The 16,089-nt window shown below is 39.3% G+C and overlaps 1 protein-coding gene across 1 annotated transcript; it reads right to left on the bottom strand.

The window, feature by feature from the left end:
* Window positions 1-7,371: 7,371 nt before the first annotated feature.
* Window positions 7,372-14,149, bottom strand: LOC139931380 (glutaryl-CoA dehydrogenase, mitochondrial). The gene is made up of 12 exons (XM_071924869.2): window positions 14,101-14,149; window positions 13,432-13,541; window positions 13,077-13,109; window positions 12,822-12,962; window positions 12,507-12,569; window positions 11,859-12,029; window positions 11,525-11,654; window positions 10,058-10,274; window positions 9,246-9,349; window positions 8,593-8,718; window positions 8,298-8,458; window positions 7,372-7,904 (listed from the first exon to the last, which is right to left on the bottom strand). Exons 2-12 carry the CDS (start codon window positions 13,532-13,534, stop codon window positions 7,831-7,833), a joined length of 1,323 nt encoding a protein of 440 aa, XP_071780970.1. The 5' UTR covers window positions 13,535-13,541; window positions 14,101-14,149; the 3' UTR covers window positions 7,372-7,830.
* Between the last annotated feature and the right edge of the window lie 1,940 nt (window positions 14,150-16,089).

Here is a 16,089-nt window from a genome sequence, read left to right as displayed (position 1 = left end):
CTCTATTTCCGGTAGCACACACACCCACCTGAACGCAGTCACTTCCACTAATTGAATTAACTGCACCCTCTCAGTTAATCAGCTAAGCCAATCCTCCTAAGGCCTGGAGATATCTTTGGTATCAGAATAAGACAAAGGTGTTGGCAAACAGTTTCTTATTAGACACCATAATTCACACAAACCTTTACCATTCAATTAACTCAAAAACCTTTATAAACAGCAATTCAATCACTCCAAACACTTGGCCATTGTGTAAGGTGCACACTTCTCCATTCTCTCACACTCTTCTTCATTTCTCTTCAGTTATTAATAAAACAATATCTTCTAAAATTTCACAATGCATAATATATTTTAGATTGTCACTTTGGAAATTTGCAATTGCATTTCCTATCATTCAAACAAAACAGTAAAGCATAAAGATTGGATTGGATCTGTGAGTTCACTGAAACTTTTGATGACACATCCCTGTTCATAGTCAAGAAAGAACAAATTATATTTAAAAACTGTCTGATTAATTTGTGTTGAATATATTCTGTGTTCTCTCTGAGACTATTCAACTCAACTACATTTTTTCAGTTTTGTAAATGTAATAATATGGTCTGACATGACAAGTGAGTCTGGTGAAAAGGGGAATAATGATAATGCTAACTTGCCACAAATCCAATGGAATATTAACAAGTGAAAGCTGTCCCATTGACTGTCCTGATTGTCCCATTGACTGTCCCATTGACTGTTCTGATTGTCCCATTGACTGTCCCATTGGCTGTCCTGATTGTCCCATTGACTGTCCCACTGAGTGTCTCCTTGTCCCTGTGCTTCCGTACCAATGTAGCTTTCCACCATCACCGTCCTCAGCAAAAAAAGAAACAAAAACAGTGAAGTTGTATAGAAAGTTGTATAGAAACATCCTCAAGTTCCTGAGTGATCCTGAAAAAATTTGCTGCTTGTTTCTGTCTTGGTCAAGTAGAGTAGATTAGTACCATGTATTCTAGCGGGTTCATCAGCCAGCCAGTTATTCTAACAAAAGTAAATCCATCCATACAGATTCATTGGCCTAGGTCAATGCTTGTATGCCTTCAGTCAAATTGATGTAAAACATATAAAAAGCTCCGATACATACAAGTTGATATAGGCCATATGATGTCCAAAAAATAAAAACAAAGACTCATCCGAGAAGCTTCATCAGTTCAGAGTGCTGGGGAATCCCCGGCATTTACTGTAACCTCTGTGGGCGATGCACACCATGAAGTCACATGAGAGTCGTTGAGGTTTTTTTCTTATATGATGTTGTTTCTTATTTGGTTTCACTCACTGAATGGGCAGCAAATTTCATGAGATTTTTCCCAGAAACCAATCCTCTTTCCCAGCTCCTTTAAAAAGTAGGTGGGCTAAAACCTGATTCAGTGGTTAAAACTAGGAGTTGCTTGAGCTGGTAAGATACACAAACCGAATGAATCAACAAAAGATGAAAGTGAAAACCAAAAAAAGGAACAGCTAAGAAAGAGTAACCATCTTCAGATGTTGACACCTGGCCGGAGTATTGTGTCTTTGGTGACTGAGGTACAGAAGGTCTTAGGTCCTGTGTCGTGTGTGTGTGTGTGTGTGTGTGTGCGTGTGTGTGTGTGTGTGTGTGTGCCTCAGGCCTCGCTCTCCTTGGGGATGGGCTGGTTGTAGGAGGGGCTGCTGATGTTGAGGGAGGTGGGTAAAAACGACGGGATGTACGGGATGACGGCCATCAGAGGGCTGGTGAGGGGGCTTTCATTCACAGGCGTCATGGGGATGATGACGTCGTCCTGGTCCCAGACATGGAAGGCATTTGGGTGGGAGTGGGTGATGACGGGCGGCATATGCAGGGGGCTGACTCCGTCCACCTCACCGTCTTTCTTCCGGTCCACCTCCACTGGGCCCAGCAAACAGTCTGTGGGAGGACAGAAGTTTAATCATATTACATGATTCATTTATCCCACAGCATCTTTAAAAAGAGTTTACATTTTTATTTAAGATACATGTGTAACCAAGTCACACTTTTTCCAGCATGCTTGCTGAGCTACTGCTGCACTTTTTCTCTGTCTCAAAGACAAAATAATTTGGAAACGTCTAGTTTTCCTGTCTTTTCAACCATTGGAAATGACAAGGAATTGTCTGGTAACTAATTGGTCTAGAAACTTATGAGTTTTGAGCAGTATGCTTATTTACCTGACTGTATAATGTTCAGAAGAAAGAATGGTGCAGGATAAATGCATGAATCGGGACTACAATGGATATTATTTAGATATTATTTATTTAATTCAGTGAAAATCAAATGATTATAGATATCTCACACATTAGCTGATCTTTATTGACTACATTTTCACTAACAGATACAATACCAGTCAAAAGTTTGGATACATCAATTTTTCTTTATTTTTACTATTTTTCACATAATAATAAAGACATCAAAACTATGAAATGACACAAATGGAATTATGCAGTGATCAAAAAAGTATTAAACAAATCAAAACTATCTTATATTTTAGATTATTTAAAGTAGCCGCCCTTTGCCTTGACGGAAAGGCAAAGGCTTTGGAAAGAAATTCACACATAGGCATCAACTTCACTATTTATATTTGTCTAAAAGACAAATTTCAAGCATTTAAGCATAAGCCTTTAGATCAAAATGGCTTTAAGATAATGAAAAACATGGTACATTTAATCAGGTGTGTCCAAACGTTTGACTGGTAGTGTATTTCAATATATTTTACCAGCAGCAGATCAACAGGAGCTTTGGCAGGCTCTACCTCCCACTGTTCAGCAGGCAGGGTCACTGTGTGCTTAGACAGGTGGTTTCATGATTCAGAGGTCACAGGTTTGATCCCTGCCGCTGCCAACGTGTTTCCTGCCCTGTGTCCTTGAGCAAGAACCCTTACCTGCTCACTCATCCCTCTGGATAAGAGCATCGGCCAAATGTCTGAGATAGAAAAAGTAGCCAAGATAATAGATTTTGAAACATAACTAAACTAAAAACCGAGGGTGGAAGTAACTCATCTTCATTTACTCCAGTTATAGCTTGTACTTTTTTGAGTATTTCACTAACTTTACTTTTACTTAAGTATGTTTTTACTGAAATATTGCAACAACACATCCATTACAGAGTACACATTTTGTGTCTGTCCATAAGCAACAGAAACTGGATAATGTACCTGCTATATCCAGCATGAGGTCCTTGATGAGGTGGCCCACGATGGCATAAGCCACAGCCACCACCACCAGGGCGGCCATCACAAAGTATAGGATTGATTTGGGAAGCTGGATAATGTCCCTGGCAGGAGGCCGGTACTCCTTGTACAGAGGCTCCAGGTTGTGAACCAAATACTGGAATGATTGTCCACCTTCCTCCGTGTAGTTAAAGTTGTCCATATTTCCAGAGCGCGAGCCTCCACTTCCTCGACTTATTCCATTATATTCAGAGTATAATTCCCCCAGTTTGATTTATCCGTTTAGGGAAGTCTCAGTAGGTTCTCAGATGAGCAGAGTGAATGATAGGCCTGTTGATGGAAAAAAAATCTTTACAGTTATTGCTGTTATTGTTAAATTTTGTGATTCTGGCTAAAGCAGACTGAAGTGCACAATTCACATGCTCAAATAGCTATGGGAATGCCCCGTTTTATCTACTTGTTAGGGTGGGTATATTGAGTGAATTATCTATAACACTCAAGGCAAAAAGGACAAATAAACAGCACTGATAGGCTATAAGAAGTTCACCTACCTGTCAAGACCAAGCTGTTGCTGCCCTAGGCGAAACGCATAGGGATCTTTACAAGAACTAGTGCCAGTTCACAAACATGTTTATACACAGTGATTAATCTTTTTTTAAAAATATATTATTATTTGTTCATCATCCACCAAGTCATTTCAAACACCTTCTCTGCTTGTCCGGTGTCCGCTGTCCGCGGTGCTGAAATAATCCAGACTGTGGCAGAGCAGTGTCAGGAGTGGGCGGGGTTTCAACTTCCAATCAGCCAATCATAGGCCACGATCAATCATTCCCTCATCCCAATCCGCAACCAGTGTTTTTTTTTTTTTTTTTCCATAAAACTGACATGCATTTTCACGCTGCCCAAAGATCCAATATCATCCTATTGTTTTTTTAAATCGCTAATTATTTACATAAAAATCACAAAACCTTAGCCTACCTGCTTTACTTAGGCCTACTTAAGATAAAGTTATGTGATATGACATTCCCTAGATATTAAGCATGAATAGGCCTACATAGTTAATTTATGCAATGCTTTAGAGTTTTGATGTGACATTTATACAGGACTTCAGTACCGAGAGTATAAGTGTAGCTTCTTGCTGAAATCCTTATAAAATGTGGCTGAGACAAAAACAGGAAAGATTAAGATTAAGAGAGAAGATTGATAATACACAATCTCGTTCACAGTTAGATTTGAACACATAGAGACCCTGGTCTCACAGCAACATCAACATAAATGTCACTGTAAGCAGCAAAAACCCAAATTGAAATGAAAATTAAAATGATATGGGCGTGGTTGACAGCGATTCAGACAGATGGCTACATCCAGGCAACAGAGTGACCAACTAGCTTAGCGGTTAGCTAGCGTTGGTCTATCCACTGAAGCTCATCTAAAATTGTATGTAATGTTATTAGAGAAAGTCAAACAATCTATTTTATGTTCACTGATACCATAATTTCTACTACTGTACGTAGCCAACATTACCAGCACAATATATATTTTTTATTTTTTTTTATTTTGGCCAAGTGGCTGTTTGCAGCTAGCTTAAGTAGCCTAGATAACAATGTTAGCTTTTACAGAGTTGAGTTGAGGCTAAAGGTGTTGGTGTTGGTTGTTGGTGAAAGCATTTATCAGTGAATTAATTCTTGGTAAATCCTGCTAATCTCACAGTTCATGTGGTTTGCAGAAATTTAAATGAAATTATTATTGCGGTTATTATTTTCCAATGTTTTATTTTAAACAGGTGTGACGTTCTTTAAATTCAAAGTCAGCCGCTCAAAATCAGGCAGGACTTTTCTAGACCTGGAAAATGGACTCTTTCTTTGACAGTCGACCCTCCACCTCACAGTCAGCTCCTCAACCCGGGCATGAAGATCCTCAGGTAGGAATATGAAATCACAGATACTTCTATAACAGATATCCAGTGGCTGCCATTGTCTAACTGATGATGATGGAAATATGTATAGCTGTCTCTTTGATTATCCTTGGCAAGACAGGCAGATAAGGATGAAGGCCTGGGCACAGACCAAGAGTCATCAAGAGGGCAGTCCTCCAGTGAGAGCGTGCTTCAGAGTCAAGAGCAGGACAGGTGCAGAACTCAAGCTCACATCCATTCACTTTACGCAGTTTGCATAGTACTTTTCCCACATTGTTTACCTGCTCGCGCTTCCTCCACATGAGAAACTCTTGTTCCTCATCAGATAAGACATTTAGGTTAAGCCAAAGAGTATTTGTTGCAGCAGGAGTGGTAGTTTCAATCAATTTGTCATGCCCTGAAATTCACTGTGCTTGCATGTTAACATTCACAGTAGTTCAAGCATAGATGACATCAGCAGGAGAGTGCAGGACCTGGTGGGAAAGATCAACGACAGCCGCACCAACGATCAGAAGGTGATGGGCAGCTTCCAGGAGAAGCTAGGGGAGAAGGTATCCACTTTTTCTGTCTAGTTCTAGTGTAGTTGTGTTAACTGTTAACATGATAGCTGTGTGTCATGTTCACAAGATGCTCTATTGTACTCACTCTACGCCCAAACGACGTTGGTCCATAGAGATAAAACAATTTTATTGGGGTTTTTTAATATGTTTTTATATAGTTTATTTTAAACAGTTTTTTAGTTTTTGTTTTATCTCTATGCACTGGTCACTCTCATTTCCATAAAACATACTATACATTGAAATGGTTGAATTTAAATTATTTTTCCCTCAAAACTTCTTTCATGCATCTGATCCTATATTCAGTATAACTACATTTGTTCCAGTGTATTGCTGTGCACTGACCATATCTTTTCTACAGCTGCAACCATACTGTTCTGTTTTTCATTTTGCCGGGATGCACATCGTGTTTGAAAGTTGAATGTGTGTTTTTAGAGTGATACATATACTCTATATCTAGTCATATCTAGTCCATCATATATCTTGCATTGTCCCTTTCCACTTAAGTATGGTCCTGTTGTCTGTGTAACTGTCAGTAGGTGCTATGAAACTCAGCGTTATCAGCGTGTTTTTGCACCAATCTCGCCAAGACAAATTCCTGTGCATTTACTGTACCTGGTAAATAAAGTGATTGTAATTCCGTGTCTCAAAATCACTTTTTTGTCAAAGCCAATAGACAACCAATAGGCTATTTTTTTTCTCTCTCCCAGGTGACAGAGGGGTGCCAGCAGATGAAGGAACACATGTACACCGTCTACGAGGAGAACAGTCATGACATGCAAGCCAAGCTGCAGGAGTTGTTTGAGGTGCTGGAGAGCTGCAGTAAGCTGAGGGATGAGCTGCAGGGAGCCAGACAGGCGCTGGCCAGCCTCAGAACGGGCCTGGCCCTCAGCCAGACCCCAGAGCAGTGACAAACTGTCACTGATGTGTTCCTCCATTTGCTATGAGGCTGTTCCATTTCTATTTCCATTCCCATTTCCAATTAATGTGTTCCTCCATTTGCTATGAGGCTATTCCATTTCTATATGAGGTTATTCCATTACTATTTCCATTTCCATTTCTAGTTAATGTGTTACTGCATTACGAGGCTCGCTATTCCATTTCTGGGTTAGAGAGTTCAGACTAGCTGATCTGATCTGTCCATGTGCTTTGAGCAGAGAAGTTTATACTCCTTTTGGATCCCTCTTTCTGCTTTCTAGATCTGGGGATTTTGGTTATTACACAGTTGTATTTCCAGTTCATTGAGTGCAAATTACCTCAGAGTCTGTTCCTTTTATTTCACTTTTAAATTAACACAGTGCCTTATGGCAAAGTCGTGTCTCGCAAGGGTTTTTTGTCTCTTTGTCTGACATAACTGAAGATAATTGAGTTAAGTTTTCATTTTACTAACGTGCTTCTAAAAGTGTCCAATGTTATATTAAAAATTATTCCAATGTGAACAGAAGAGCACCTAAGCATTGTTTTTTGCAAGAATACACAGCTGACTGTGTCCCTGTCAGTAGGACAGTAGTTCAGGTTATAGTTCTCAGTCACAGTAAGAGAATGAGAAAACAAGTTGTTCAGCCCATGTTTTATTTATGTTCGATTACAGCATCTATTGCTTCAATAAAAACAGGCAATACATACATGCATGTTGGTTACAATACAGTAACCAACATGACCATAATAGCAACTATAAAGGCAAAATAGCAGAGAACTGGACAGTCATTCACTCATACCTTCCCACTCATTCAAAGCCACTCATTTACAGATAATTCACTCATTTCAAACTAAACCAAATCATTATTCATAATGCCACACCTTTTAAATGCACCCTGCCTTATCTTTGGCCGAAATAAAGTTCCAGGCATACTAACTGTACAAAAGCTATATCACACTTGGACCCAATGCTTTGTTAGGTTGACCTTATTTAAATATTCACAGAGGAGACCAAACAGAGGCATAGAGCACTCCTATCAGTAGTTTGAAAATACACTGCATCTTAAATGTGTTGAGGTATTTTGAGGTATTCAAAGCATCTCATAGAATAAATGAAGCGCACCTCAGGTTTCTACATAATACTTTGCCCAGTGAGGTCATGTGTCTCAGGAGGCAGGTGGACAGGTAGCACGTTGCTACATATTCCACCTCAAGTCCATTTCACTAAGGGGAAGTTGGGAAGTCTTTAATTTCCAACAGTGAAAGACTGCAGTCCAGTGATGGCTCTGCCCAGGATCAAGGCGTGGATGTCATGGGTTCCTACAAAAAAAATCAGAAACATAATGAACAGGATTTAAAGAAAGGATTAAAAATGATCAGAAGTGCAGTCAGATATTTCAAATGATATGCACATAATGTCAACATGTGCTTTGAACTTTTTGAAAATGACCATGTTTATCTCTTAATCAACAAGCATAATATGGTAATAATAAAATTAAAACCCGTGAGATTAAAACAAGCTTCAACCTGTGATAATTTGTGCGCTGCTGACCTCTGGTGGTCAAAGTACATAATTGCAGTTATTGGCTACAAACTTATTCACTAAGTAACAGTCATTTCACCTAGTGGCTTTTTCACTACACTAATCGAATTAATTAAATGCTAATAAATGACATCACATGTATTTTTCTGTATCGACTCCTGCCTGCCTACCCTCGTATGTGTTGACGGCCTCCAGGTTCATGACGTGACGGATGATGTGGTACTCATCTGCGATGCCGTTCCCTCCCAGCATGTCTCTGGCCTGCCTGGCGATATCCAGAGCTTTGCCGCAGCTATTCCTCTTCAGCATGGAGATCATCTCTGGAGCCGCTCTGTTGGGACGGGAACACACACTGTTAAGGATTACACTGTTTTTTTTAATTTTTACAGTAGTAGAGAGAAAGAGTGACTGAAAAAGAGAGGAGACACAGAGATAAAGAGATAAAGACAACAAGAGACGACTCACTTTTTCTCGTCAATAAGTCTGCCCAGGGCCAGACATGACTGCAGGCCGATAGTGATGTCTGTCAGCATGTCGGCCATTTTCTTCTGCATCAGCTGGTTCCTGGCCAGCGGCACCCCAAACTGGATTCTGATTGGAGCATAAGACATGAGTTGAAAACTGAAACACTTTCTAGCACTGTGATTCTCAACCCTTTTCATATAAAGGACCCCTAATTTAGTACACATTTGGGCCACGGACCCCCATTTGATGAGATTTCTTCTCTTGGACCCAAATCTGAGAATATTTTTATTGTTAGATTGATTTTGTCCAGAATTCCTTGACTATCTGTATTGTAGGTAGGGAGATAACAGTGAAACTATGATCAAAATAGTCATACTTCTACATTCTCTAATTGTGTTAACTTCTTGTAAATGAAATAATGCTGAAGTTTAACAATTCATCAATTTGCTGGAACCCCCTCAAGGACCCCTGGTGGTCCCCGGACCCCACGTTAAGAACCACTGTTCTAGCACACAGCTGTGGCTATCATAATAGGTTGAGGTTTAAATAGATGATAAAAAATGTATTTTGTCTGGTATTTCCATGAAGTCCTCTCCCCTATCCTCTGTCCTTTGATAGTGAACTTACTTTAAACATACAAGACTATTCTGTACCTGTCCAAAGTGTACTGACGGGCGGCGTGGAAGCAGAACTCAGCAGCTCCCAAAGCTCCCCAGGCAATACCATACCGGGCGTTGTTCAGACAACCAAAGGGACCCTGGTCACACAGGTCAAAAACACAAGAAATACAATCAATTGTTATTATACAGTAAAATGAATGTAATGATATTGGACTGAAATGATTTTGGACTGAAATGATTTTGGTTTGGATTGAACTGAAATGATCTGAGCTCAGCTGAATAATGACATAACATGATGATATGATATGATATGATATGATATGATATGATATGATATGATATGATATGATATCATATGATATGATATGATAAGGACTCAGCTGTAGCAGTTTCAGCAAAAGTGTCTTGGCACTTAAAGGCAACCCTTGCAGACATTTCCATACATCTGTCTTTGTTAATCAGATTGTCATATTATGCCTTCAGAAAAACATTCTTTAAATCCTCTAAGCTGCCTTCTATAAACAGATTTATTTCCCCTCTTTTACTGTTTTGAGGATTAACTTCACAGCCTGCCAAAAGTATCATTTAAGATTTGACAGCAAATCAAGCCCAAGAACTCCCAAATTGGACCAAATCCACCAAAAAATCACAATGAAGTTCACTGGGGATAGATTTTGTCACAGTCACAGTGACTTTCTTTCCAGCATTAGAATTCACCATCAAAACACACAGCAATCTCTTAACATGTTAATCCTACAGTTAACATATTTGAACTTTTATGGCTGACTTATAGAAGCACAAAGAATAAGGTGCTTTTGGGAAATCAAACCCTTAACGGGACTTACAGCCAGGCCGGAGACGTTGGGCAGCAGGTTCTCCTGGGGAACTTCCACCTCGTCCATCAGGATCATGCCGGTGGCGGACGCCCTCAGGGAGAACTTGCCCTCAATCTTGGGGGTGGCGAAACCCTTCATCCCACGCTCCAGGATGAAGCCCCGCACCCTGCCGTCTTCACACTTGGCCCAGACCACTGCGATGTCTGCCACAGGGGAATTTGTGATCCTAAAAAACACAAAAAGCAGCTGATAAGATGACTGCATGAATATAAATTATGTATAAAAGGAATGAGGTGTTACATTGAAAGATTGTGTTAAATTGCATCTTGAAGCTTGGTAGCTTGCTTGCATGCTTTATGGACACATGTTGGTTTTCATATGTGAACGTGTGAGATTTCCCATTTCCCATGTGAAAATGACATTTTCACCTTTGAACTGTCTTCTCTGCATGTAAAATTAAGTTTTCACATGAGAAACCAATATTGTCAGGTGAAAATGTGGAAAAAAATGTTTGCATGTGGAAAAAAACAAACACTTTGCACCAATGAATTGAAATGTTCTCATCTGAAGTAAAAATTGTCATGTGTTGTCAGAATACAATGTGAAAACAAAGTTCACATATGAAAACTAACGTGTCTAAAAAGCACATGTACTTTGAATTCATATGTGGTGGGGTTTAACATGTGACTTTTTGTTAAGGGATATTCATGTACACAACCATGTTTCCACTGACTATTTCCCCTACCTTTGAAAAAGCAACCCTATAGGAGTTACTTATCCCATCATTAATAAAAATCATCAATAATGGTTTCCGTCAGACCAGTTTGAGGCCTTTCCACCCCGCCAATACACAGTAAATGTCTGGAGGAACTCTGCACTGGGACTACTCTTGGATTCATAACAATAACATGAGATTTGTGCCAGTAGAAACATTACCTGTTGTGTTGACTGATTCTCTAAGCTGATTGTCAAAAACGCCTGTGTATCACTAAGCTCAGCCAAATGAGAGGAGTGGGCTTTGCCAAATGGTGTGAGGTTACTGTGTCTATATATGGAAGTCTGTACATGCTGTCATCAGGACCGCAGGGACAGTTCTTTTTACATAATCAGTCTCTCCATATCTGACCTTCATGTGCCATACGCATTAAAGTCCCCAGCAGTACACAAGCAGGGAAGTACACGTTTTAAACTGCTTTATGGTATAAAACTAAAAGTGATACTGTGACAATAATCTGTCTATAACCTGTCTCCCCTCTTCTCATACACAGAACTGAGCAAAAATATGTCTTTGAAATGTCTTGAAATGCATGAAAATTTTGACTTGTATTTGATTTTGTTCGCCAAGCTTGGGGTCTTTTCTATTCATGTTTTTCTGAATAATTGTGCAGAACTGTGGTTTAACAAGTTCATCGTTGTCCCATTCACGGTCAACAGGTGCTTTTAGAAACTACTGTTTAACTATGTCTGTCCACCTACCAGGTCTTGGCCCCACTGATGGTGAAGGTGCCACTGGACGGGTTGTACTTGGCCCTGGTCTCCATACCGCTGGGATCACTGCCGTGGTTTGGCTCTGTCAAACCAAAGCAGCCCAGGATCTCTCCACGAGCTACAAAACAAATTCACACACACACACACACACACACACACACACACACACACACACACACACACACACAAGGGAGAGGGGAGATTAGAGAAAAAAATCTCCTTTGCAGCTTTGGAGTTTAGACATAAATCAAGCCAGAAATGTAACTAATTTGAAGCAAAAATCAATTGACATAAAATTGCACATAGTTAATTTCCCTCTTACCAAGCCTTGGCAGGTACTTCTCCCTCTGGGCCTCTGTGCCATAAGCATTGATAGGGTGCATGACCAGGGAGGACTGGACACTCATGACTGACCGATAGCCACTGTCCACTCTCTCTACTTCCCTGGCAATCAAGCCGTACGCCACATAACTAGTGCCTGCACAGCCGTACCCTGCAGGGGAAATACAAAAAACTACTGTAAGGCCTCAACAGAGCTACAGTAGAGTCAAGATGTAGAAAATGTATGTGAAGGAACATGAAGATTTGCATTTCGAGCATTGTGCAAGACAAAAATAAAATATTTGATTAAAGAGCCATATAGATAGATTAAAGAACTATATAGATACTGTATATGTATATGTTTCAGTGAAATGTTTCAGATGATCAAAATCTTGTTTTCAAATCCTTTATCCTTGGATCCTGTATATTTGAGTGTTATGGACATGCATAGAAGCATGGACAGCCAAAGTTTTGTACTTCCAAGTGATGTATAACATTCACTAATGATTTGGATTGGACTGTAGCTTTGCAATTATATTGGCTTTACAAAACATTGCAGAACGGACATATGGTTCTTTGACTGAAGGCTTCAATTGTTCTCATGTTGTGGAGGACAATGTACTGAAAATGTTGTTTTGTTTTTGTTTACCTTTGATAGTTGGGCCCAAGACGCCCAACTCTCCCATTTCTGAGACAATCTCACGATGGAAATCTGCACAGGGTGGGTGTTGAGGTGGGGAGAGAGAAACTGACAATGAAATACTGAGCAGAAAAGAAAAAGCTCTTTGAAAAATGTTTGCACACCTTCGTTCATAAGGCATAACCTGAGAGACAATAAACTACACATGTGCAACAAATGGATTCTGCTCAGGTTATTTGAACTCAACATGAGTTATTTCATGTAGTCTAACCCAGAAATAGTAACCCCACATGTGTTCTGATGAAGAGTATAAACTTTGCTCACGTTCGTGTCTGTTGGCCAGGAGGATGCGGGGCATGAGTTTCTCCTGGCAGTAGTCACGGAACGAGTCGCGGATCATGATCTCCTCTTCTGTCAGCTGGCCCTCCAGATCCAGGGCGTCCCGCCAGTTGAATGCCACCTTGGCTGGGAGTCAAAAACAAGTGCACCCCACGGTTACGTCACCATCACATTTTGTAAGAGGTTAGTGCATGTGAGCTGGACAGGCTACATTGTTCAAATCATTAGGATTTCACTCACGTGCTTTTGCTGGCTTTTTGACTTCTTCAGCATCTAAAGGAAGAACAATACAAGTGTTTACAGAGGGCTGATTACATCATCATCATACAAAACCTTCAACATTTTACATATCATACAACAAAATCTTCAACATTATTTTTTAAAATGCTGTCCTGACCTCCTTGTGTGTTCTCTTTCTTTTTAGACAACAATAAAGACAGGGTCACAGACACAGAGGGATCTAGGTATTGCAAATAAAATGACAAACCCTGGCCCATATGGGTGAAAATAAGAGACATTTGCCCTACAGGCTGTTGCTCTGTCATGATTACAGCTTACCATTTCTTCCTATATACAAAAATGTTTTCAGATGTACCTTGCTGGACTGATGCAGCTGTGCCCTGTGCTCTGGATGCAGTGATCGCAGCACATTTTTGGGTGTTGGAGAGCAGACGGACGACAGCACTTCTGAGAGCCATTTGTTGACTGAATATGAGAGGAGGAAATGTATATTCAAAATATAATTATAGACTATAGGCTACACTCCAGAGTTAACTCATTCACATTGTGTTGAAACAGCAGAACAGTGAATCTGTCACTCATTGTCATCAGGCAAGTTTGTTCAAATATTAACATTATATTTTTTAGAGTTATTAATGTACACTATCATAATTTAATAACACTTCATATACTGTTTGGATTTGATCATAATTGCATTATTTATTATCACTACATTATCACTTAGTATAGGACAAGCTGTTGGGATTTAGGTGCTGAATTGACACTGGGTTAGATGCGAAATAGAAATACTTTCTCTGTTCTTCTGGATGTGATTACAAGAAAATCAGACAGTTGGATGTTTGAATTATTATTTCAGAGCAAAGGACATATTGTCCTTTTACGAGGTGGCGTTCAAAAGTATTGCATGCCAAATGTGAAATTGTTAAGCCTTTAAATTATCCATGCAGTAATATAACCATTTAGTGACTTTTTTTTTTTTTTTTAAAGAAAACTCATGCGAACATCCGCGCAAATCACACTTTACCTTTTTCTCTTGGTCGGTTTATCCGGTGATTTGATAGCTGTCGGTAACGCTGCCAAGTCTCACTGTCGCTTAAGTAATATTTCCACTCGTGAAACGTCAGAGGGATACATAACGTCAAACCTGGCAAACATGGGAGCCTCTTTCCTCCATGAAAGGTGAGGCAAAAGAGGCTGGAGCAAAGTTATGCAACACATGGAGTTGTGTAAGTAAGGTTGGATAGACTTTATTTACAGTGGAAACACAAATAGACGACTAAGTAACAATATGCTTGTCTATTGGGAATGTAAAAGCCTACTTTTTTTTAATTACTCGTGTCATACCTTTTAAGTTATACATGTGTGAATTGAATTTCCAACACGTTTCCACACTCAAAATGGCGTTTTGGTGTTGCCGTATGGCCGGGGGGTTTGGAGGGGTGTTGGCCCACGCCCTCCCAGCTGATTGGCTTGTAATAATAAGGCTCCTCAGCCATATGTACAGAATGCCTGCATGCATGTGCACAGTGTACACAACTTTTATAAGTGACATTGCAGCTGGCAGTGGAGACACCAGACAACAGGAAGATATTCCCATTGGCTGTGCAAGTTACATGAGAATCATTATCAATATTCCTATGATGATGATGATGATGATGATGATGATGATTATGATGATGATTATGATGATGATTATTATTAGTGGTAGTAGCAGCAGTAGGCTAGTAGTAAAAGTATTAAAAGTAGTAGTAGCAGTAGTAGCCTAGTAGTAGGCCTAGTTGTTGTAGTAGTAGTAGTAGTAGTAGCTAGTATAAGTATAGTAGTAGCCTAATGGTATTAATAGTAGCCTAGTAGTAGTAGTAGTAGTAGTAGTACTAGTAGCAGTAGTAGTAATAGTATTAGTAGTAGTGGTATTAGTAGTAGTATTAATAGTAGTAGGTGTAGTAGTAAGCTATTTATCCCTGATTAGCTTATATTGTGAAAAAAATGTTATATAATGTATTTAAGGAAGAAAAAGAAAGGATAGTAAATGCAAAGGATAGTTTATAACATTGAGTTTAATTAAGCCTAATTAGTAGGCTTGTGACAAGCATGCTCAAAGAACATTTTTCAAGTTTTCAAAGTAGTATTTCCACCTAATTATAATTTATAATTAAAGATTCATATATAGCAAAAACAGCTCTCCACTAACCATGCTCTCATATTTTTTTCAGGAGCTCGGTTAAGGACATAATATGTATCCAATAACCTGAATTGAAATGCTGCCAAACAGTTGAAAGTGGATGATATTTATTTATTTGTTTATTTATTTATCAGACCTATGCATCTTATTTTATGTCAAAAAAAAAAGAAAAAAAAAGAAAGAAAAATAGAGAGAGAAAATGATGACACACGATTTTCTCAAGAAACATGAGCAACCACGAAACAAAGATTTTGCTCAAACTGTTTCATTATTCATTGCTTTACTGGGCACAGAGATGCACATGACACTCCTTTAGGCAGGAATGGGGCAGAGTACAATTACCTGTGCCAGTTATCCTGCAGTATCCTATTTGTTATGTCACACTTTGTGATAGTCTCTCCTGAACTGATCCATCTTTGATAATAAAAGGTTAACAAAAGGAATATTACCTTCTTTGCATGAATGTTACTCAGTTTTGACTACATCACAGAGTTGTTATAGTCTGCTGCAAGAAGGGTTAGGGTTAGGGTTTAGATCTATGATGTAGCCTCAAGTCATTTTTCAGCCCTGACCTGTAATGCTTTTTTAAAATTCTTTAAAGCAAAAACAATTACTATCAAATTGTGCTTTCAGATAGCCTAAGGAATTCACAGTAAGCCCATCGATTTTTCTCAGTGAGAAAAATTGCTTTTGCTTTTTCATATTGACATTTCTTTCATGGGAGCAGTTATGAGAAATACTACTGGATATTATGGTCTGTCTTGTGGATTCTGTAGGCTATGCAGGCTATATTCTCTTGGAGTTGCACACACACACACACACACACACACA

This window comes from Centroberyx gerrardi, chromosome 3, assembly GCF_048128805.1.
Source record: "Centroberyx gerrardi isolate f3 chromosome 3, fCenGer3.hap1.cur.20231027, whole genome shotgun sequence".
In the NCBI taxonomy this organism is placed as follows: Eukaryota; Metazoa; Chordata; class Actinopteri; order Beryciformes; family Berycidae; genus Centroberyx; species Centroberyx gerrardi.
This window is presented reverse-complemented; position numbering and strand designations above follow the sequence as displayed.

Bases quoted from the DNA above. Each gene is read 5' to 3' on its own strand.
- LOC139931380 (XM_071924869.2), bottom strand. From the start codon at position 13,534: ATGGCTCTCAGAAGTGCTGTCGTCCGTCTGCTCTCCAACACCCAAAAA. The intron at 11,655-11,858 runs GTAAGAGGGAAA...TTTGTTTTGTAG, and splicing joins GAAGTACCTGCCAAGGCTTG to CTCGTGGAGAGATCCTGGGC. The intron at 10,275-11,524 runs GTAGGTGGACAG...TGTGTTTTTTAG, and splicing joins ATCAGTGGGGCCAAGACCTG to GATCACAAATTCCCCTGTGG.